Below are 24,218 nucleotides of genomic sequence, written 5' to 3'. Positions count from 1 at the left end.
CAGCCTCTATGCGGTTTCTCTTTCTCCTGGCGCCGGGTCACTAGATCTCGCGAGACTTGGCTTCGCACATGCCCGTTGAGTAGTTCGTTTCAAACATTTTTTGTGTTCTTTGGGTTGAAAAAAAAAATCAGCTTCTGTTTCACACCTGACAATTTAGGCATCACGATGGGAAGTATCGGCATTTTCGTTGACTCCAGAAAGTTTCAGAGTTTAAAAGGACTTGTGCGCCGCCCGGGAATCGAACCCGGGTCGCAAGAATGGGAATCTTGCATGATACCACTACACCAGCGGCGCAGATGGAAACTGACTCTGAAAAGACACCTTAAGAAAGTAAGATAGCCAGCATGGTTTCCCTGTTCAAAATATAATTTTTTCTCCCAAAGAGATGCACCTTTTGAAGGGATACACACTCCCAAATCAGTCCCAGTGTAATACTTTATAATACTGAAAATTTCCTTTTAATGCCTGCAACTTTTGGTCCTGTGTTTAATTTCTGTGATCCCAGTCTGATTGCATCTCCTAACAGATCTCTCATGTGATTTCATTACTTTCATACCATGCGATCTACCTTGAACCTCTGCGGGAAAGATAGACTACTGAATAAATAAATAAACAAGTCCCATTGACTTTGAGGGGCACTCAGGAGACTAACCAGGTTTAGTACCAACTTATTCTCAGGCAAAGAATTCCAGTCTCCTGAAAGTTTCAGCTGAACTACTGAATTTGGTCACAGGCTTGGAAAGGGGACCTTTAACAAACTGCTGGTGCCCTGTACAGATTCCTTTATTAAGGTCACCCGCATCTGGTAGCAATGAATAATTCAAATAGGCTGCAACCTTGTGCAGGTAGCCTGCTTATAGGGATAGGAGCATAACCACAAATTCTGTAAATATTTGGCTCTTAGCTCTGAACACAGATGTGCTGAATAGCGGAAGAGGGGATGCCCCTCTTTTCCTCTGATCCACTGCTGAAGTCCAGAGGAATCCAACTAACAATAGCTGCAAGTGGAATATCTACTTAAGTCCTGGGTCACGTGTACAAGAAAATAATAAGGGTAGAAAGTTTACACTTCAGATTCCTGGTGGAAGAATCACGTTTTTAAATGCCTCCCTACACTTAAATGCCTCCCTACAGTGTAGCAAACCAACAGAAGGGGTGAAATCTATCCCATGTTTTTATCAAGGGTTCTTGCACTCTTTGTAGAACAAACCTGTTCTTTGAAACTTTGGGCTGAAATGTATCTGCCCTAGGAATGAGTTGAGTTCAGAGTCACAGAAGGAGATGCTGGGATAAACTTGGTCTTGAAAATGCTATAGGGTTGTTGCATTTGGGTGGTGCAGACTAACACAGGTAGGCCACCTGAGGCTGCCTGACCAATGCTCCTTTGGATCCAGCAACGCTGCCCTCTTGTCTGGATCTGGATCTATCATGTTTCTATACTTATTTATTGCATCTATATACTGCCCTCCCTTGAGGCTCAGGGCGGTTTACATGAAACACAGGGGCACAGGAACAATACAGTGAACTCAGTAATAAAACAAAACATTTTCAGGAAACTTTTTTTTTTTTTTTTTTTTTTAGTTTCTGCAAGATTACAGAGTCGTTAGTCTCAGTCGACCTCAATCAAGTGCCTGGCGGAAGAGCTCCTCTTTGCAGGCCCTGCGACTTGTTCTGTGCCCCCGGACACTGAACTTTGCTCTGCTGCTTCCGACCAAGCCGGCTCCCCTCTGGATGGGTCTACCTCGGGATCGACCACCAGGCGACACCAAAGCGCCGCCGCGCAGGACCTGCCGGCTGAGGAGCGGCAATGTCGCCTGGGGCAGCGGCCTCCCTTCTGAGAGCCTCTGCCCGCCCCCTGACGACTGAGGCGGCGGGGCCGGGCGCAAGACCGTAGAGCCGCCGCCTGGCCTTGACTGCGGTGCGCCCGTCCGTCCCGCTCTCCTCCTCCGCGGCCTCCAGCATGCGGGCGCCTGGTGCGGGACCCGCCCGCCTCCTCCTGCTCCTGGCCTCCCTGGGCAGGGGGCTCTCGTCGGGGCCCCAGGACCTGCGCTACCCGCCCAAGCGAATAGGTAGGGGGGCCCCAACGGCGGGCAAAGGGCGCTGCGCTCTGCGCGGGTTGGGTCGCCAGTCGGGAGGGGGTGGTCTGAGCGGGAGGACGCGCAACCGCAGCCTCCAGTTTTCCAAAACGGGGTGGGGTGGGGGGGTTGGTGTGCGCGCAGAGTCTCATTCAAACCCGGCTGCTGGGAGTGGGTGTCATGGCTTCAAGTCACTGAAAGGAAGGTTCAAGGGGGTTGGTCTGAAGTAGCACTACAAAATCAGAGTCCAGTGATAACTTTAAGACAAAACACAGATTTATTGAAGGCCTGAGCTTTCGAGTGCAAGCACTCAGTCTGAGGAAGAGTGCTTGCACTCGAAAGCACACGCCTTGAATAAGTCTGTGTTGGTCGCCACTGGACTCAAATTTTGTTGGAAGGAAGAGTGGCTTTTAAGGGGTGCACGCTCTGCACATGCTAAAGGACACTCTTGTCTTTATAGAGATGTTTTTTTTTTAAACTTCCTTGTTGCTTCGGCAAGCGGGACAAGCTTAGAATCACTTCACTGGTGATAGTGGTCCTTTTTATTATTTTTAAATAATACAAAATAAAAGGAGAATATTCTTCATTCTGGGCTGGAGCAAAGGCAGTGCTCCACAGCATTCAGCCGATGGAGCCAGATTTTTTGAGAACCGACAGTGTTTCCCCATTTCCCCTTACCCTTTGCCATTGTGAAAAGCAGAACCATAAAACATTTTAAGGAAACCTTTAAAAAAAAGCTACTCCTGCTCTAGAGCAAAGGCTTCAGACACTTTTGAAAGTCTCAGCTGCCACAGAGAACGAAATCACTTATGATCCATGTAATTAAAACTATGCTGGAGCACCCTTCATTATCTTGATCTTATAAGCATAAGGGAAGAGCTGGCTGGTATCCATCTCAGTTTGACAGAAATAAAATGTATATCATACAACTCTTTCAGCTGTAATTGGAGCTGGCATTGGGGGCACATCAGCAGCCTACTTTCTGCGCCAGAGGTTTGGAAAAGATGTCCAGATTGATGTATTTGAAAGAGGGGATGTGGGTGGCCGTCTGGCTACTGTCAACCTGGAAGGAGAAGACTATGAAGCCGGAGGAGCTGTCATCCACCTGCTTAACTTGCACATGAAGCATTTTGTCAAAGAATTAGGTATGACTTTTGCTTACCATACAAGCTCAGATATTTTCCCTGATTCCTGGTAACAGGCAACACCACCGAGCCTCCCAAAAAACAACAGCTCATTTTGAAGATTCTAGACAGTCTTCAAAGGCAGCCCCACATAAAGGTCATTGCAGCCATCTAGCCTGAGTGTGATCAGGGTATGGATCACTGTGGCTGCAAAGGGAAGGGAGACAGGGAAATTCTGTTGATGGTAAATTTAATCTGAATCCAACCCATGTAGCTTTGTATATGTCAGTTCCATCCCTTGCGGAGAGCAGTAGAATGCATCATACAAATAGTATGGTGTAGTGATTGATGTGCTGGTCTAGGAGCTGGGAAAGTCAGCTTTAAATCTCTACTTTGCCATGAAAACCTGCTGGGTGACCTTAGGCCAGGCACACAGTTTCAGCCTAACCTACCTCAGGGTTGTTGTGAGGATAAGATGGGGGAGAATTTTGTAAGCCTCTTTTGAGTCCTCCAAAGGGACTTATTTCTCACAGTATTTACTAGTTTACAGTTGCACATTCTCACACTTGCAGGACTTGCTGTTCCTAAAAGCCAAGGTGGCCTGATGGGCATTTACAATGGAGATGAGTTTGTCTTTGAGGAAAGTAGCTGGTACATCTGGAATTTTGTCAAGCTCCTGTGGCGCTATTGGCTGAATCCATTGCGAATGTACATGTGGGTGGAGGAAATTCTGGACAAGTTTATGAGGTAATAATACACAAAGCAGAATCTAGTCTTAAACTAGAAAGACTTTATTACTTTGTAAGAAGTGGGCAGCAGGCTAATGGATGATAAGTAAGATTTTCAGCATACCATAGATGTAAATGCTCAAGAAAAAAAAGCACTTTACTGGCTCCAGACAGAACAAACACAAAACACAATTATGATAATCAAGTTTCAGCCCATAATCTATTCTAGAGTTTCAGGAGCAAACAGAAGAACCAGTTCATATAGTAATTACAGCAACTTGAATATCTTGTCAGGCAGCTACAATGATTAAATTTTGCTATGAATTCTACATCTGGCATAAGGTAAAAATTAGCTGGGTTCATAACCAAGAATGAAGCATGCATAATCTGTTCTTAGAGTCCATGGTCTGCCTGAGCATGTTAAACATGCTTGCCTTTAATTCTCTACTACCTGTATCTCAGTTGCATATCAGCATTGCCATGAAGAAGGAAGGAAAGACTACCCCACCAATATGTCACATGGATCCCTGAACAATTTACAAGCATTGGCAAGAAAAATGGGGTTACACTTCAGGGAATGTGCTTTTCTCAATTACTGCTCTCATCATTTTAAAGACGCTGCAATCAAATTATAGTATTAAAATTAAGATAGCACAGTTCCGCAGGGCCTGCAAAACAGAGCTCTTCTGCCAAGTATTTGGTTGAGGTCAGTGACAACACCTATTGGGCCCTCCAGAACCCCCTCCTAACAGATGTGCCCACTAGACACATAGTGGGACAATCCCAAGCTGAGCAATCTGTGGGGTAATGGTTGGAATGTTAATAGTTAAATAGTGAATAATTAAATGTTCAGTGTGGATATTGATGCAGTTATTGAATTTATGTTGTATCTGTCATATTGAATTTCACGTTCCCTGTGAACTGTCCTGAGGCACAAGGGTATAAAAATGTAATAAATAAATAAGGACATTTAGCTGACATATTTGTGAGTCACTTTAATGGAAACAAAATAATTTAAGAATAGCTAAATCCCTCTTACAATATACAGTTATGAATTACAAATCCTCGACTTCCCTTTCTGCTTAACCTTTTGCAAAGAATGCATAATCTTCATTGCCCCTTTCTTAATGGTTCCTTCCCCTTTTGGATACAGGATCTACCGGTATCAGGCTCATGACTATGCCTTCAGCAGCAGCGAAAGTTTGCTTCATGCCCTTGGAGGAGCTGAATTCCTTCAGATGTTGAATCAGTCTGTTGAAGAATCCATGCAGAAGTCTGGCTTTTCTCAAAAGTTTATCAATGAGATAGTAACTTCAGCCATGAGAGTAAACTATGGCCAAGGTGCCAATATCAATGGCTTTGTAGGTAAGTCATGCTTTCTTCTTAAAAAAAAAAATTAGCAGTGTAATATTGTTTCCTTCTTATTGCGCCCACCTTCCCAGATTTTGTTCCCAGAGTTTGTTCCCAGAGTCCCTTCATTGCAAATGCAGGGGAGCAAAGCAGTTTTGAAATCACCACACTGCCAAAGGTCAGTTTCAGATATCAGCCTGTTTACCACCACCATGGCACGTTGTAACCCTTAGAGCTTCAGAGTAGGTTCTGGCGGATGTTTGGGGAGCTGAATGGCAAGGTGGGGTGATTTCAACAGAGCCCTCTTATAAGCATACTTACCTCCCATTTGTGGATCTTTGACTCTGAAAATGATGCAAGTTGCAGAGGTCGTACCAAGGACCTCAAAATGGCTGGTAAAGATCCCCCATCTTATACTTGACAATCCTAAATTAGAAACACATTCAATTCTTCTCATTCACTGCTTCAGTCTTCGCCATACCTTCTTCACTAATAGGTCAGCATTAGAATCCCAACCAAGTCATCCCTTCCTCTCTTCATTCTTGCTTTTCTTTAAGCCCAAGTTACTTCCCTTGAAGGGGACACAAAGTGACTTCTAGCATTCTCCATTTTATCCTCACAACAATCTTGAAGCACGCAAAAGCATCTTATGTGTCTATTGAGCGTGCTGCTGTAGAACCAGTACTTTCCCAAAGGAAATCTTTGCAAATTAGGTATTCATTCAATAGCATTAGTTTCCTAGATTCAAGAATGTTTATACTCCATGTGGGTCATAAAATTGATCATTTGTCCTCCACCAAATATCAGGAAACTCGTACTAAAAATAATCTCAGTACTATTTCCAACATTACATTATAATTCTGTTTATATGGAGACTAATTTTCCTCTGCAGTTTTCTATGAGCATTTTTCTGTACTTGGAACTCTTGATTTTTCCCTTTTCCCTGGCAGGTGCCGTATCTTTAGCCGGTGCCGATAATGGACTTTGGTCAATAGAAGGTGGCAACAAACTGGTATGTACCGGCCTTCTGTATGCATCTAAAGCAAAGCTGATTCCTGGGACCGTTATTTCTATAGAGGAAAAAACAAGGCAAAATGGACGTTCAGGTGAGGTTGTCTCCCTTTTTTGGAAACAGTTTATAAAATGAAAACATTTGCTGAGATACAGAAGTTCTGAGGAAGGGGAACATAGGCACCGAAAAACAGCCAGAGATAAGAAGTAGAGTTGGTTTTTTCCCTACCCAAAGAGTCTCAAAGCAGCTTACAGTCGCCTCCCCTTTCCTCTCCCCACAACAGACACCCTGTGAGATGGGTGAGGCTGAGAGAGCCCTGATATTCTTGCTCGGTCAGAACAGCTTTATCAGTGCTGTGGCGAGCCGAAGGTCACCCAGCTGGCTGGATGTGGGGGAGAATTGAAGGCACGCCTACTATCCACTACACCAAAATGCTGAACAGGAGCTGGAAATTCTGCAGATACTTATACCATGACAGTGTCTGGCAACTTCAAAACAAAATGCTAAAAGATTTTCAGATGCATGACCCCAGGACCTAGCTGCTAGCTTTCTTCTCACACACATCCCACTTGTGTTGTGAGTCTGACTTAGACAACCTAATCCAACAGTATCTTGTGGATAGATGAGCTCTGATGGCATGTATAAAAAGCATTCACACAACATCCTTGGTGTAGTAGAACCTTCCATTTGAAGGAGTGATTTTGAACCCAGCATTACAAAGACATCTGTAAAATCACTTTAAAGCATTTGGAATACAAATGTGAGCATATTTGTAGCATCCTTTAGCAGTTGCCACAGGAGACAAATTCTGAAATTAAAATTGGTTGGAAACAGCAGTTTGAATCTAGCCTGCAAATTAAGAGAGCAACTTAATAAACTATGTGGTGAATCATTAATTACTTCTGTAGGTTTACTGGGAGGGAATTTACTAATTGCAGGCCAGCTACTGAAAATGTTCCCCTCCCCATCCTTTAAGCTTACACAGAGATTATAATATTGGGTAACTTAGATAAATGGTGCTAGGGACTTTGCCCAGTGAAGACACTTAATATTAAAAATATACACCATCTCCTTGCTTTCCTTAGTGAACAATTCTAAGGGCTGCAACTAGTGTGGTTTTGTTTTCTGGGCACTGAAGACTTCAAGTGTGTTTAATACTTGGTTTACTTATTTGTAATTGGAAGACAGTGGAGGAAAACAGATGCCTTTCATCAGGCAGATCTGCAGAGAGGTGTTTGCACAGTCTTAAGGATGCATCCCAGTTGCAGATAGACTTTATTCTCAGCCACCCATATAGCTTGCTGAAATCCAACCCCTGCAGATAAACAGCACATCCAGCAAAAGTCAGAGCCACTAAAGGAATATTAATACCTAATGTTGGGTTAGGATGGGGAGACCAGGGTTCAGTCCTATTTTCTACCATGGAGCTTGCCAGTGACTTTAGGCAAATCCTTCTTCCCCAGCTTAAACTTCCTTCACAGCAGTGGTCCCCAATCACCGGGCCGTGGCTCCCTCTCCCCACTCGCCCCCCGCCCCGCAATGAGAAACTTCCCAGGCCACAAGCAAATCATTAGCTTGGGGCCTGGCAAGCTTCTTTCTGCGGGAGGGCGGAGAGAGAAGCACGGCCAACTGCGCAAACACGCAGCAGTTCTGCACAAACATGCATGGGCTGCCGTGTATGCGCGGCGCCCGGATCGCCCTCCCTCCCACCAGTCCGCAACCTGAAAAAGGTTGCAGATCACTGCTTCACAGGATTGTCAGGCAGCCAAAAGAATAGGTTTTGCTTGTTTGGGGCTGGGTTTTCACCAGTATGCAGATGACACCCAGCTATTTCTGCTAGTGGACAATCATCCATCAACACCCTCAGACAATCTGGCCAGGTGTCTGTAGGCTATGGTGAACCGGCTTGAGCAGTGTCAGCTGAAGTTGAATCCATCCAAGAGCCAGCACATAGTGGGGCAGATGATACTGCTCCCAGCATTCGATGGGGTACAATTAACACTGGTACCCACCGTCTAAAGTCTGGGCATGACTCTGGATCCTCTGTTAACTATGGAGGTCCAAGTGACAAAGACAGTCCACCTGGCATTTTTCCATCTACGCCAGGCAAGACAGCTTGCACCGCCCCTCTCACAGCCAGATCTAGCCAGTGTGATCTGTGTGACAATCACTTCTAGACTCTTGCAACTGGCTGTATGGAGGCGACTGCCCTTGAGGTTGCTCTAGGAACCCCAACTGGTACATAATATGGCTGCATGAGTCCTGACAGGGACTCATTATCAAGCACTTATACCACCAGTTCTCGCCCAGGTGCATCAGATTCAGATAGACAAATCAGATTCAAGGTGCTTCTAACCTTTAAATCCCTTAACGGTCTGGTATCAGTGTATCTGCAGGATTGCCTTTTCCCTTATAAACTCTCAAGAGCATCAAGATCTTCACGGCAACACCTGCTCAGGCTCCTCTGCCTGAAAGAGGTGAAGTTGGCCTTGTGCAATGAGCTCCCAGGAGAGATCAGTTCCACACGGTCTGTATGATGGAGCTATTCTGCTGGGCTTATGGGAGAGGCAAAAATATCCACCATAGTAACAAGCCTCACTGCTAAGAGAAGGAGAAGAGATGGAAGATCTGCCAATCCCGCCCATCTGGGACTTAAGTCAAGGGCATGACTGGCAGAAAATGTATTGTTTCAATGTTTTAACCTTGTGTTTTTATGGTTGTAACCCACCCTGAGCACCAGAGGGGTGGGATATTAAAAATATTTTAATTTTTACAGGTGGTACTATGCAGCTGTATGAAGTAACTTACAATTCAACATCAGGATTAGCGAGAGATGCATACAACATCATTCTGATTGCAACCCCCTTGAACCGCAAGATCGCCAACATAACATTTCTCAACTTTAACCCACCCATTGCAGAGTTCTCCAGACCCTATCACCAGACTGTAGCAACATTTGTCCATGGTCACATCAATTCTTCTTTCTTTGGCTACCAGGACCCTTCCTATTTCAATTTACATGGTATTTTCACAATGGAAAATCCCAAATTGTTTATAAATAGCATGGGCATTGTATCTCCAGTTAAGGACAGAAAAGATGCCTCAAACCCATTACTGGGCCCTCAGGTTTGGAAAATTTTCTCACCCCAACCCCTCACCAGAGAGCAAATGAACTTGCTTTTCCTATCTTATGATACCACTACAGTAAAGGTTTGGCTAGCCTACCCACATTACAGCCCCCCGGAGAAATGCCCGCCTGTCATCCTTCACAGGAGAATGTACTATGTCAACAGCATAGAATGGGCTGCAAGTGCCATGGAAATGAGTGCAATTTCTGCCAAAAATGCTGCTCTTCTAGCTTACCACCACTGGTATGAAAACATGGATATGATTGACCAGGAAGATTTGCATGAAAGACTCAAAACAGAACTCTGAGTTGGAATTCTCATTGCTGGTGAAAACTGTCAAAGACTGGAGCTGGTACTACACTGAAACGTACCTTCAAGGCTGAACAATCCCACCCCCTGGAGAAAACAATTTTGGACTGTTTTAAAAACACCTGGTAACTGAAGAACACAGCCTATGGTGTATTTTGCCTATGCAAAGAGGCAAGGATCTCCAAGAATATTTCTTTTGAACGCAGTCAGCCATATTCAAATGTATCCTAACTCTACTGCCTACCACTGTTCTGCATAATGCTTCATAAGCCTCTTAGAAAACACTGAACTAGGTATTACTGTCTCAAATTAATGTTAATTTCATTTAATTGGGTCACATGAACAAATTAAATTAAGCACCTGTATTGTATCTTAAGTGTTCACCTATAGCTTGTGAGTCCAGCACTCCAAGTCAGATCAGATTCTACTATAAGTTCTCTAGTAGCTTTCAAGATGATTGCCAATGTGCTCTACTCTGGTACAGTTCCTACTGAAGTGCCTGAGGAGATAAGGGATGCAGGAGTAGCATCTGGTATAGTGTGTTTTATAATGTGGCATCTAGCCAAAACATGCTTATGTTTATGATAGGTAGGAATAAACTGATCATCTAGTAGAAAGAAATTGAATGCAATGGTTGCATGTGCCTTTCATGCAAGCTTGGGTTTTACCCTAATTCTTGAAAGCTATCAGAGGTGGGAGAAAAGCCAAAGCCAACAGCAAATTCAAGGATCAGGTAGCAGCAACTAAAAATAATAACTATGCTTGATGTTCAAGCACCAATAGACTGCTTGATTTAATCTCCCTTTTGCTACATGGCAAAGGTTATATTGAATCACAGACTGTTTTTTTCACTACAAAACCTTACTATGGTAAGGTTTAGCAGAAACAATATTACTTTACAAAGAAGACTTTTTGATCTCTAAAATACAGCTGTGGTCCCTATTCAGCAATTGAAGAATGCATGTACAGCCTGTTAGGTACAGCACACTTGTTTACTATGGATTGCTACTTACAGTGGAGAGCAAATGATCCATTTGCCACAGGGATCAACTAACACTAGTTCAAAAACAGCACTCTGATTTAAACTTTTTATCCTATTAAAATCAGTAACAAAATGCTGCTAAATGCCCAAACCAACCATTCATCTGGTTTTGCAAGTTCCGACACGAGACTGTCATTTATTCTGTTCACTACTTATACCTCGAGTAAAACAGTACTGTAATAAGCTCAGCACTGTAATGATCTATTGATCTTTTGCTATTAAAGTGGATGAGCTCTGGTGGTATGTTTTACATTCTTGGGCGAAAACGTGCACTACAGGGTCTGTATTCTAGTAGAGTCTTTGAGGGATAAGTAGCATTAGTTTATAACCCTTAAAGTTGGAAGTTTTTTCATCACCTGCTAGCACAATTCCTTTCTCCAGCTAAGTCTGTAAGTCAACAAGGTGGCATAAGAATTTGGTTGTTTTGAGTAGACTTGCTAATATGCAGCTCTGAAACTTATCCATCTCTTTGCTGACCTGCTTAGCAGTTGAAAGACCCACCTTTCAATACAGAATGTCTGGGGTCAAAGCACCATAGGAAAGTTTTTCTTTTTTGCAGGTAGCTTGCTGTTACTGCACAGAAAAAGTTAACTCTGCAGACTGGCATTCCAAATCAACAGTTCATTTTAAGAATTTATTTAAAAAACAAACAAGGGATATAGATTTTTATGAGAATCCACACGTTTCGGGGAGTACTACTGCCACTGCGGGATATTCTGTTCATTTATACTCGTTCCAAGGCTTCCAACATGATGATGCTGTTTCCTCGAATTACCTGCAAATCAAAGCACAGGAATCAGTTATATTTTGCATATAACAATTCTTAAGTCTCCAAGCCCACTAAAAATCCCATCATCATCAGTCCTCATAATTCAAAGATTTCAGCTGCTGCAAGACAGTGAGTAGAAACACACCAATTCATTTTACAAGGCTTCAAATAACCTTTAGCATCTTTAGATTCAGCTATCCTTGCATTCTTGGTTTATCCATGGTTATTAAGGCAGGATAAACAGGGCAAATACAATTCACAGAAAAAAATGGGAATCAAACTGCAAAAGACAATTCAGACACTTAGATAGGACTAAAATGGGGAAAAGATTAGCCTGCAGAGTGTTTTTGATTCTCCATGTGGTATCAAATGGCAGTGTCTCTGGGTAGCTTAAGAGAAACTGCTGAAAAAAGATGGATTTCTACAGATTTTTTATGGTCAGAAGGCATGTGTGAACATGTTAACTTTTAGAATCATTTGTGGCTTAATTGTATTGTATATCAGCATGGTCATGAGCTGAATCCAGGGAGTGCATACTCTAATCCTGCCTGAACCAGCACTAGAAAACTTTGTTTGTCCTAACAAGTCACTGATATGAATTCCCTTTCAGTCTTTATAACATTAAGGACTTAGATAGAAGATGTCTGAAGATAATTTTGTAATCATAGTCCTATTGTGTGGTGCTGTGGCTGTCTTATGCTGTCTAAATACACTATATAAACTGCAAACCACCTTGATTCTCAGTGAGAAAGTTAACTTTAAAAATAGATTCACGTCAGCTTCGCTGAATAAATTATACAATCCAAAACGTTTTCTTAAAATTTCAATTCGTCTCCACTTACCACCATTCCAATGTTGTTCTGCTGTCCACCTGCTGCCATTTCCACACATTCATCTATTACAAGATTCATAAATGGATCAAACCCTCTTAATATTCCTTGGACATGTCGGCCACCATTTAACTTCACTGTAAACAACAGTTAAAAGTCAGTTTCTTGATAACAGTGGGGCTTAAGGTGGCAATTACAGAATTAACCATTTTAAATGAGTAGCTTTATTGCATCAGAGATCATAGTAAACTATTAAGTTAAAAACTGCAGTGAATTTTATCTTTAAGTCATTTCCCATAAATAACTAAAGAAATATGCAATGGACAGGAACAAGTTTTTTCTTTTGCTTTCACAACCAAATGTATTTTTATACCATACCATCATAATAAAACAAAATTTAGAGTATGTAAGATCTAGAACAGGGGTAGTCAAACTGCGGCCCTCCAGATGTCCATGGACTACAATTCCCAGGAGCCCCTGCCAGCATTTGCTGGCAGGGGCTTCTGGGAATTGTAGTCCATGGACATCTGGAGGGCCGCAGTTTGACTACCCCTGATCTAGAATGTAAGTAAGTATGTAAGGCATTGTTATCAAGAACAAGTGCTGCTTAATTGGCCTAAACCATTAACAATACAGTAATGCAGTGGTCCCCAACCATTTTATCACTGGGGACCGGCCAACGCTTGACAATTTTACTGAGGCCCGGGGGGGGGGGGTAGTCTTTTGCCGAGGGACGTCACCGCTGCCTGAGCCCCTGCTCCACTGCCGGCGCCCCTGACTTCCCGCCATCCGCTGGGGGGTGCTGCCAGCAGCAGTTGCGTAGTGCCATGCCAAGGGGGAGCCCCAGCCATGGTGGCCGCTGGAGAGCACCAAAGGTGAGCCAGTGGCAGGGCAGCCCCCGAGGCAGCAGCTGGGAAGGAGGACAAGGAGGAGCTGCGGCCCGATGCCAATTGATCTACGGACCGGTACCGGTCCCCGGACCGGGGGTTGGGGACCACTGCAGTAATGTATTACTCACAAACATGATCTTGTTTACAGTATAGCATCCCAAGTTTCCTTTGCTCACCTTAGGAAAAATTAAGTGCTGTCTCCTACAAATGGTTCTCCTACTGTCAACCAACTGCCCCTAACTGTTCATTGAACTGCTGGGATACTTGAGCTGCATTTCCTTACCATAAATACCTGGGATAGTGCTGCAGCAACAAGTAACAAGATAAGGGGCAGCTTGCCAGAAAGATGGTCATCTAGGACAGCTGCTACTCTCAGGGGCCAAACTACACAGCCCCAGAAAGTGTTCCAACTGAAACAAAATGGAGAAATAATTGTTTTACTTACATGACAGCTTCTTGTCCATAAATCTGAAATTTAAAACAAACGTTCACAATACAATCTGGTCACAAATCTTAAGAGTTCTTCCTAACAAAAACTAGTCACCTTTTTAGATAATAGTTTTCATAAGGCCAAAAAACAAAGTATATCTTGAAAGTATAGTGGGGGAATAGGGGTAGTAAGGTGAGCTTTTCATCCCTTACATCAAGAATACTTACAAAGCAATTGTTCCCAAATGAGCAAAACAAATCAAAAGCCTCAACAAGTTCAGAACCCACAACCACAGTCCCTCTGTTTGATTCACAACTCCAATTTTACAATCTTTTTATCAGCTCATTCTGACAGAAGGGATCCTGCCTCTTCTGTAGCAGGGATCATGGTAAAATACCTGCCTTCAGGCTAGGCTGCCTATCAAACCACTGCAACAATCACATCCACTTCAAATTTGAGAGGCACCTACATAGTATTAACTAATACTAGCAGTTACGATTCCCCCCCAGAGAGAACTTAAGTGTTATGAATGAGTTCTGCCTAAATTAAGTGAAACTCTGCCTCAACTGCCAACGGTCAGGTGCCATTACTGTAAAGAGCACTAAGAGCAGCTTCTTTTTATAGAACAGTACCAGACACAGAAAGGTGGACATGGTTTACCCTAGCACATGGAGCACTTGCAAAGGGCGCCACAGTGCTGAGTAGTTAGGGGGGGGGGTCACAATGAGATTGTTGGGGGGGTCTTCATACGTATGCAGCTTGCAAGAGCAAAAAGGGTTATACATATGCTCTGACCATGCACATCACTCATTCAGCATGTGTGCAGGCCGCAAGCCACATAAGTGTGAACGTTCCCTTAGACACTTGAACATCACACTTGATCATCTCACCAAGATTTGAGAAGTACTTTCAGCAAAGTGAAGTTATCTGCTGTTTCTAGAATTCCAACTATTGGATGGAGGCGGGGAAGAGACAGTTGCTTGTGCAGCACAAGAAACAGAGGCAGCTGAGCTCTTAGAATAAGTATTCGATTTTTAGAGCGCTACTCCCAGCATGAACCAGCTGGTGGCGGTTTACAAATTATAAAACCAATTAGAAAAAAAAACACATTAAACGCCTGGTGCCACGGGCCCCGAAAATCCTTTAGCGGGGCCTGTATGAAGGCAACACGCTTTCGCCACTCTTGCACTCTCGCTTGAGGAAAGGCGATGGCTGTAACAACTGACAAATGGCAACAGGCAAACTCAGGCCTACAATGGCTGCGGCACATGCGTGCCTCCTTCCCCCCCGAGCCCGCCTATTCGACCGTTGTGGGGGCCATCGTCTAGCTGAGACCCTTTGCATAGCCACATTTCGGGTGTATCGGGGCCTACTGAGGCGTTTTGAGGAGCCCACTTTCCTGACACGCGCTCCCCAGACGCCAGGCCCTCCTCCCACTATTCGCATGCAGCCCCCACCTAACGAACTCGGCTGCGCATGCGTCCCGCATCCGGCCGCTCTGCCCCACCAGCCTCATGGCCAACAAAGGCGCCCGTTGCCTCCATGGCGCCCGGCCCGACCCCAACCGGACCAGCGGCCGCCACCCGTCAGGGACTCACTTCTTCAACTCCGGCGGGTGCGCCTTACTCATCTCGAGGCCTCGACTGCGGAACCTTCCACCGGCGCTTCTCTCCCGCCCGCAGCTGTGAAGTCCGAGTCGTGTCCAATAGAATGAGTCCGGGAGCGCTCACGTACACTGGCCCGCCTCAGGCCGGAAGTTGAGGCTCGTCGACGTAGCGTCATCAGCCTCCCTTAGCAACCAATCACCGCGAGGCTGGTGTGATCGCCCGCCCTCAGTTTCCCAGAATTGCCAATCAGCTTCACTTCTCCAAGGCGAACAAGAGCCAATCGAAACTCGTTTCCATAGAAAGCCTGTGAATGAATTAGATTCAAGCGGGCAGCCGCGTTGGTCAGAGGCAGCAGAACCAGTTTAGAGTCCAGGGGCACCTTTAAGGTCAACCATGTTTTATTCTAGGGATGAGCTCGATCCAAAGTTTTATTCAAGCTCATCCCTTGAATAAAACTTTGTTGGTGTTAAAGGTGCCCCTGGTGTCTGAATTTGTTCCTTAGCTGGTTCAGTTTTTGTGTCCAGTCTAATGATCATAGTGCACATATCAAAAATGATGGATAATATTAGCAAAATACCTCATGGTAACACAGCTGGTTGGCCTGTAGAGCCCCTTCCAACAATGATTTCATGGTTGTTGATTTATACAAATAAATTAGTGCATTCTTTTTAAAGGGTAAAGGAATTAATTATTTCAGTTGAAGGAAGCTATATCTTATTATATCTGAAATACTGTGCCACTCCCCTTTTAGATCTGAAAGATGTTCAACAACTGTAGCTTCTCCATCCAATTTGACCTTTTTAAAAATCAGATGCCATGTGTCTGCACACACGCTGATAATCCATGGCCATACTGCCAACCTAAGCTTATATAACAAGCATGGCTTCACTGCTTTACCTTCTCTTCCCAAGGGACCATCTGTCTTCTAGGCAAGAAAATAAACAAAACTTCAGCAGGTAGCTGAGTTGAGCCACAATCATTGGGTGGGGGGAAACAAAACTATGTAATAACCCCTTTATAAAAACCAGCACAAATAATGCAAAGCAGCATGCAAGCTTTGGAGATTCCCAGAGCGCTTTGTCAGGCTGGAAGTTAAAAGGGAGAAGGGGAGAGGGTGGAAGATTTAAGGCTTCTTGTTGGCATCCTGTGTAAAATGTTAAGCAAGTTTGCACATATAAAAGAAGTGCTAGGTTTAACTGTTACATAGTTGTTCTTCCAGCAACCTGTTAGGATGGGACAGTGGTTGAGTAAATACAGCAAAAAAAAACAACCCTACCAAGGGAAGTGTGATGTCATTAAAAACTCTGTTTTACATAATTTTATACCGACTTAATAAAAGCCATTACTTAGCCTGGTTTTGGGTTAGATCATAACTGAAATCACATGCCTAATCCAATTTATCTCGATATACATCCATCGGGTTATATCACATTACAAGGCACCAAGCAGCCCTGAAAGTTTCCTTTCAAAGAACAGTTTCTTTTTTTCATAATTCATCATTTTCCAGGAAGTAAGGTCCACCAAATAGAGTAGGATTCTAAGACCTGCTTATATCTCCTCCAAGTCCTGTGAACACACTGTTCTCATGACATATGGCCCATTTATTTATTCTTTATAAAAGGCTGAAGCAATGAAAATGCCACCCTCTTCTGATCTATTTCTGACATGATCAATTTTCTATGTGAAAACTGTATCTTATCATTACTAAAAGACTACAACGATGAAGTCATGCTGGCGGATCAGGTGTTTTATCATTACCCAATGCAGAATTCCGTGCTGCTGAAATGAACTTGGAAAACATTTAAAATACAAATAGTCAGAATTCAGTGAAGTTGAAAAATAGAAGATTTTAATTTTATTTTTGGCTTTGGGGTGCCTTTCCAGTGTTACCGTAGGGATCTGGTAATATTCATACATCAATGACAGAACCAAAGCATTCGAGCAAAATCAAAACTCCAAACAGAAAGATTTGTAAACCATTTTTTGATAACCACTTAAGTGATAAAGATTTCCTGGACTTTATCTAGCTTGGTTGATGGCCGCAGGAGTAGGGTGTCATGCTGAATGCTCCTCATGGAAATCACACCCACACCCTACATGTGGAAAATTCACATGCCAAGAAAGATTCAGCCTAGCTTTCCTCCTGATCTTTCAATATGCAGTGAGTGTCCCAACCCCACAAGGAAACATTTATAAACATGAGTCAGAAAACAATCACTTGATTCTGCCAAATGCATAAACTGGGCCTCAGCTTTGAGGAATTCACTTCTGTGCATGATTTAGTTTCAGCACTGCTATGTCTGCTACTAAAAATATAATCTCATCATAGGAAGAGAGGTCACAGCATCTAAGCTCCTTCCCTGGAAAATGCACAGAGCATGTGCTTCTGCCAGCCATGTCAAAGACATATCCGCAAGACAGCCTCAGAAAAGTATGGACAGAGAGTGCTGAAACAGGGCAACACTTATCCAAGGACACACATGTGAGTGAAGGTTCCATCCCTGCCACACACTTGCCAGGCCTTTTCCCTTCCTTTCAGCAGGCTCTGTTGTCAAGAATAGTCTGCACATATATAACAGAGACCAAGGGGGCTGCAAACATATGAACTTGTTTTCTCATTCTCACACCATACAGCTCCTTACCAAGCCTCCAAACTGGATACACCCAATCTTCATTTCCAAATCCCCAGTTGTTGTACCCATCCCAAGTTTTCTTTTTTTTCTTTCAAATGGGCGACCCTTGCCCTCCTGCTGCAGTGCCAGGAAGTCTACTGAGCAATGGCTGCCAAAGTCTCCTTCATTTTCTTGGTCATGCTGGGGATGAGGTGGACATGGTCATCCACACACTTTGACACACAGTTTTCCAGCAGTGCCTTGACCTGCTGTTCTTTACTCCCTGAATCCAAAGAGTCCTTAGCTTTGTCGTTGCAGTGCATTGTACAGCGAGAGAGGCGATCCTGCAGATGGAGAACACAGAGTCATGAGTGGCTGACAAGACCTCAAGGGAGAATCCATTGTACAGATCAAATTCAGTGGTTGACAATAAAGGCTTATGAAACTGTTACATCTTGTTGAAGCTGTAAAACCAAATGTATTATTATTATTATTATTATTATTATTATTATTAGTAATATTAATATTAATATTAATATTATTTAATTTATATCCCGCCTCTCCCCGGGAGTAATGTATGGCAGTAAATGTAAACATTTTATTTTTCTTTGTTGTTTGGCATTTGCCGTTTTGGGCCTGGGGGCTTTTTATTTCTTTGTTGTGTTCTGTTAATGTATGATCATGTGTAATAACTTTGTTGCCAAAAAAAGAAACATATCCTAGCAAGGAGGGGCATGAACTCATTATGGAATTTTTAATTATCAGGCACCCTACCTCTACTGCATAAACCCATCTCATTTTCACAGGTTAGTGCCTTGGAATAGAGAGGTTTTATTTTACTGTCTCTGCCAACAGGAAGCAGTTGTAGATATATGATCTCTTTCTCCAGTTAGACAACAGGCAGCTGAGCAATAAAATCGCAGCTCATTTTCCTCCTGGAAACTGATTGCCATTTTAATGCTCAGCCGCCTGGTTCTGGAATAGCCACCCTACTGGAAAGGATGGCAGACTTGAGGCTGCTTCTACAACAATGGTACCTTCTGTGGGGACCAGAAAAGAGCCAGTTAGGAAGAACCTCCTTTCTTCAGCCAGCCATTCATTGATTAATCAATGAAACACCTTTTAAAACATCAGTATATAAAGCATACCATCCTTTGTTACAAGGAAAGCTCTTTTTAAATAGGGATCACAATACAGGGGGGTGGAAACTCCTACACCTGAATTCCTTCTGATCCTCAGTTCTTCTGCAGAAGCTGACACACAAACAGCCTTCCCTTCTCCAGTCTGAATAGCTGGGTTAACACAGCCTTGCTTCTGTCACTATTGACACTTGAGGAGATGGAGTGAATGAGCTCTTTGCTGGTGTTTGGAGTGAATCAGCGCTGATGGCTCTTTGATCCTTGCGCCATTCAGACTTTGGCCCCATTGAAAAGATTAAACACCAACCAGGGAAATGCGGCAATTCCAGTCAGGTTCAGGGACAAACACAGATCTGCTATTCTTTGTCCTCCTCACCTGAAATCTCTCCAGCTCCTGGGTGACAACGGCTTGTGCTTGTGCCAAGGGAGTGTGACAGCGCTCGATGCACTGATGGACCTGCTGCATGGAGGCCTTGGGGTTCTCACAACACGTAGCACTGCACCTGAACATGATTCCCTGCAAAGAAGAAGAAGAGTTGGTTCTTATATGCCACTTTTCACTCCCCGAAGGAGTCTCAAAGCAGCTTACAGTCGCCTTCCCTTTCCTCTCCCCACAACAAACACCCTTTGAGGTAGGTGAGGCTGAGAGAGCCCTGATATTACTGAAGAAGAAGAGTTGGTTCTTAAATGCCGCTTTTCTCTACCTGAAGGAGTCTCAAAGCGGCTTACAGTCGCCTTCCCTTTCCTCTCCCCACAAAAGACACCCTGTGAGGGAGGTGAGGCTGAGAGAGCCCTGATATTACTGCTCCATCAGAACAGCTTTATCAGTGCTGCAGCGAGCCCAAGGTCACCCAGCTGGTTGCATGTGAGGGAAAGAGGAATCAAACCCGGCTCACCAGATTAGAAATTCACACTCCTAACCACTACATCGAGCTGGCTGGATGTCAGTAAGAGAAGTAAGTAACACAGAAGTAACACAGAAGTAACACAGAAGTAACACAGACCCACCTAGCCTCTACCTTTTCCCAGGATACTGCCTGGCAAGCCAGGAGGGCTGCTGGCTTTGGAATCCAAGTGCCCTCCATAGTTGTCTGTCTCCTGTAGCTGGTATTGAAGGTCCCAACTGGCTATCAAAGTTAATATGGGCAACAAACCTGGCCCCAAGAGGTGGTCTCTGACTCCAGAAGGGGAGATCAATACCAATTTATTGTTCAACAGCACACTTTGGGTTTTCTCCCCTGCTAAAACTGCACACTGAATGATCTAGTGTTACAAGAACGAGCCAAAACAAATTTATTGCTTATTGCACCTTCCCCAAATTATTTTTCTTACACATAACAATATTTTTGTCATTTATCAGATTTTAATCCCGCCCCTCGTGCCCCACTCCATCCCACCCCGTTGAGTGGCTACATAGACGGGATTGCCCCCATTATGTCCTCGGGGAGGAAGGGCATGAAAGCCGCAGCCCGACTGCAGGCAGCCAGCTTCTTGGGTGCGGCGGGATCGGAAGCCGGGTCTCCCCGGCACGGCTGCAAGGCCACTCTGTCCCGCCTCCCCTGGAGCCAGCGGGCGAAGGAGGGCGGCGTGAGAACCGTGGCTGCTCCGATTCCTTCCCACGTGCGTGCAGGCAAGCCGCCTCCCCGTCTGACCTGCATCTTCCGGATGGCGTCTCTTTCTAGCCCCTGCACCATGCCGTCGATGGCCTCCTGCACGCGGACCTGCTGCGCCTCAGCCATGCCGGTCGCCTCCCAAGAACGCCCCACATGGAGGGAGGCCTCCCAGGCTAGAGGACGCCCGCCCGCCCGTTCACTTCCAGGCGCAGCCCTACGACACTTCCGAGGGGGCAGCAAAGCCTCGCTTGAAAGCAGAAGCAGCCGCCTCCTGTGTCCGGAGCGGGCGCTGCAAGCCGGAGAGCGCCGCGCAAGCCCTAAGTGGCTGCGGAATCGCGCGCTTTCTTCTCCCGCGGGGGGCACAAAAGTCGAGTCCAGGGCCAAGCAAATCCTATTCAGTTCTTCCCAATAATATGAAGGGGGAACCCGGTGGTTGCAAGGGACGTGCTGGAGGCTCTCACAGACTCTGCGCGCATCTCCAAAGCCGGCGGCGCCCAGCTCCACTCGTCCATATGCCTTCCCTTCGCCGCCTGAGCGGTTGACTGTCCCAGGTGGAAGTGCTGTATTCTTCGTGGCTTCCTGATGCGCCTGTTTTTTTTTTTTTTTTAATTCTCATCAGTCAAACCGACGATTTTGCGCCAAGCGTGAAGCCAGGCGGGCTGCAACACCCCACTACCTTCACCAGCACAGAGAAAAGCTGTCCACGGAGTGGACCCTGGGGAGTGGCAGGGTAAAAATCTAAAAATAAATAAAATAAATACCATAAGTATTCTGTGCTGCTGTAAATATGTAATTTTTGCATCATTTAACAGGTGTTATTAATAGCTGAACTTTGTAACCTGCAAAGTTTTATTCAAAGTGTGAGCTTTCGTGTGCATGCACAAGTCTGAAGAAGTATGCGTGCACATGAAAGTTCACAGAAATAAAACATTGCAAATTTTGTTCTGCCACTTCAGACCAACATGGCTACCCACCTGAATCTATGTGAGTTTTATGTCACTGAAAGATGCCCATTGCCAGCTTTCAAAAATATGCTGATTCTTTTGCAATGAATGATTCAGTTAAGTGATTTGTTTCCTTCTTGGCTTCCAGTGTTTCCAAGCAACTGTGCAGAAGAAGAACCTTTTAAAGTGGGGCATGACATATAGACCATCAATGAGAAGCCAAAAGGCCCAGAGATGCCCGTTCTCAAAAGGAGTCACTGGCACTCCCCATATATCAGTAGACTGCTGAAATTCACATTGGGTGGCAGCTTCTTTTTAAAAAGCAAGCCAACACAAAGCTGGTCACCTCTACAATTAAGATGAGTGATGGTTATCTTTTTACCAGTGGTGGGGCAGAGAGCACCAAAACGTTTGGCATCATCTTTGCTGTTAGGCAAAACTGAAACGAAGTGAGGGGAGATGTTCCAGAGACCAGAGATAGCCCCTCCTGTCCTGGGATTCACAGGTAAGTTTCAAAATTCGAAGATAAGGCCAGTCACTCTGGAAATAAACCATTCTGGGCTCTGAAGAGGCACTCCCCTCCACCAGGCTATAAATACACCATTTCCCCAGTAGGTGGCAGGAGCACCCTATGCCAGGCACTCCTTTAAGTGTTGTCATACACTGGTTCCAATCAGAAAAGTACATCAGTGCTCTTCAACAGCTGACTAAGGGAAAAGAGGAACCCCCTGAGTTGCTCAAGAATGTTGGAAATACTCATCTGCAAGTTTAAATTAATTATTAGACACACACGTACACACACATGGCCCAATAGCTGCACATCATTGGTATGTCTAATAGTGAGCTGGTTGGCCCCGTCCAGGTGATGAGAGATACAGAAATCCAGACAAGGCAACAGTCCCCAGATATACCCCCAAAATGACTTTGTAAATTAACCGAAATCCTTTAAAAGACCTATTGAGGACTGAATATGCTCCAGATTAGGGAAACTCGGTTAAATGGGAAGGTAGGGAGGGAAATCAGCAGATCCAAAACCCTGAGTTTACACAAGCATCAAGGCTTTGAAAAGCGAGTGGGGTTTTCAGATTGCATTCCCACCTTGTGAAAGGTAAGCAACATGAGGGGAATGTTGCTTTCATGCTGGAGGGGGGGGGAGGTTCCCAGGGGCATCTGGTTGAACTGTGGAAACAGAATTACATTCGAGGAGGGTGGTACATAAATAAAATAAATAAATGTTCATTTTGTGCCAAAATAGTCATTATGTAAATTCTTATAAACCAATTTACATTCTTAGTTCAAGCTGCAGAACTGTGCTTTTCTCAGCATGAAAATGTGTGTTGCTTAAAATGCAGAACTTCATTTTTTAAAAATTAGGCTTAATTTGTGAGTTGGATGTAGCAGTTGTGTGTAAAGTCACTTTGACCGTTTATGCACTGGGAACTTCACTGCCCCAGCTCCCGTGAAGGTGCACAAATTGGGGACGGATGAGGCGCACTGGGCCAAATGCTCCCCCATATGGAAGAGATGGGGCAACCTGCCACGACTAAAACTCCAGCCTGCAGCCCAGCGTGAAACCTCCAGCGCGTAAATGGTCTTTGTGGGGCTGAAATACGGATGGCACTGAAATAAGGAGAGTGGCCCATACTTATGATCCCTACAATTTTTTTTTTAATAACACCACACTATTTCACAAGAGCAGAGTTTTGGACAGGGTTCCCATCAGGATAATTTAAATGGCAACAGCGTGAATTTCCTGCTGTTAAAATTGTTGATTGTGAAGTTTACAGTGAGGACATTACTCAGACAGCATATCATGATACCTCCCCACTGCTCTTTGAGAAAGTGATGTTAAATAGCAGTGAGCTCATTTTGACCCCTCCTGTATCCATCATAGGGACTGAAACCAAAAAAAGGGGGGGAAACCACATTTACTCTCGGTCAAGTGGAGACTTCCCTGGAATGGGGCAGATGCCCCATGCTGATGTCATTTGGGCGTGTACAAGGCTTAAATAATATGGAAAGTTTCTGTATTTCTTGAGAAAGATTATATCAGCAGTCTAAGTCCTGGAGGCAGGAGGCAACCTTCTTCTTTCTAGGAAAGATTTTGGTTCCTGGTTCACATAGAAGAAGCTGCAAGGGAAAGCAGAGCAGGGAGGGTCCAAAAGCACATGAATCACTCTGCCAGGGCGAAAGCCTTACCCAGCACTCAAACTCTTCCTAATTTAGCCTTCAACGCTTTCACATTTTCCCCACTCCTAAATTTGTGTCTACCTCGCCTCTAGCAGCTGCCCTCAAATGCTTTCCACAGAAGGCCATGCCACGTGTGTGCCCTGATGCTTACAACCGAATGCATGTTTGTCTCATAGTCGGTCTCATTACCGATGGTCTGCCTGCAAAATTCTGACTCTCTTTGTGCAGATCACTCTGCCAGGGCAGCTCTGCTCTCTGGAGGCCACTGGGCCCTTCCCCTCTTCTCCCTACCTGTCCTGTTGGTTTCCTATGAAGCTCATTATTTTTAAGAGACACAATAAAAGCTATCGAATGAATTTTAACTATTGCCACCAACACTTTACAACAGCCTTTCTCAACCTTTTTACAGTTAAGAAACCCCTGAAA

At 44.5% G+C, this 24,218-nt stretch overlaps 3 protein-coding genes and 1 non-coding gene across 4 annotated transcripts; 1 reads left to right on the top strand and 3 right to left on the bottom strand.

The window, feature by feature from the left end:
- Window positions 1-223: 223 nt before the first annotated feature.
- Window positions 224-294, bottom strand: TRNAG-CCC (transfer RNA glycine (anticodon CCC)). Its single transcript has one exon. It is a non-coding gene; the product is annotated as a tRNA-Gly (tRNA).
- Window positions 295-1,653: 1,359 nt separating this feature from the next.
- PCYOX1 (prenylcysteine oxidase 1) lies at window positions 1,654-11,007 on the top strand. The gene is made up of 6 exons (XM_077305243.1): window positions 1,654-2,069; window positions 3,014-3,220; window positions 3,772-3,946; window positions 5,081-5,292; window positions 6,228-6,383; window positions 9,066-11,007. Exons 1-6 carry the CDS (start codon window positions 1,961-1,963, stop codon window positions 9,722-9,724), a joined length of 1,518 nt encoding a protein of 505 aa, XP_077161358.1. The 5' UTR covers window positions 1,654-1,960; the 3' UTR covers window positions 9,725-11,007.
- Window positions 11,008-11,388: 381 nt separating this feature from the next.
- SNRPG (small nuclear ribonucleoprotein polypeptide G) lies at window positions 11,389-15,464 on the bottom strand. The gene is made up of 4 exons (XM_077305252.1): window positions 15,286-15,464; window positions 13,703-13,725; window positions 12,380-12,504; window positions 11,389-11,543 (listed from the first exon to the last, which is right to left on the bottom strand). Exons 1-4 carry the CDS (start codon window positions 15,315-15,317, stop codon window positions 11,493-11,495), a joined length of 231 nt encoding a protein of 76 aa, XP_077161367.1. The 5' UTR covers window positions 15,318-15,464; the 3' UTR covers window positions 11,389-11,492.
- Window positions 15,465-17,121: 1,657 nt separating this feature from the next.
- Window positions 17,122-20,945, bottom strand: FAM136A (family with sequence similarity 136 member A). The gene is made up of 3 exons (XM_077305965.1): window positions 20,698-20,945; window positions 19,422-19,562; window positions 17,122-18,250 (listed from the first exon to the last, which is right to left on the bottom strand). Exons 1-3 carry the CDS (start codon window positions 20,782-20,784, stop codon window positions 18,062-18,064), a joined length of 417 nt encoding a protein of 138 aa, XP_077162080.1. The 5' UTR covers window positions 20,785-20,945; the 3' UTR covers window positions 17,122-18,061.
- Between the last annotated feature and the right edge of the window lie 3,273 nt (window positions 20,946-24,218).

Source organism: Paroedura picta, chromosome 12, assembly GCF_049243985.1.
Source record: "Paroedura picta isolate Pp20150507F chromosome 12, Ppicta_v3.0, whole genome shotgun sequence".
In the NCBI taxonomy this organism is placed as follows: domain Eukaryota; kingdom Metazoa; phylum Chordata; class Lepidosauria; order Squamata; family Gekkonidae; genus Paroedura; species Paroedura picta.
This window is presented reverse-complemented; position numbering and strand designations above follow the sequence as displayed.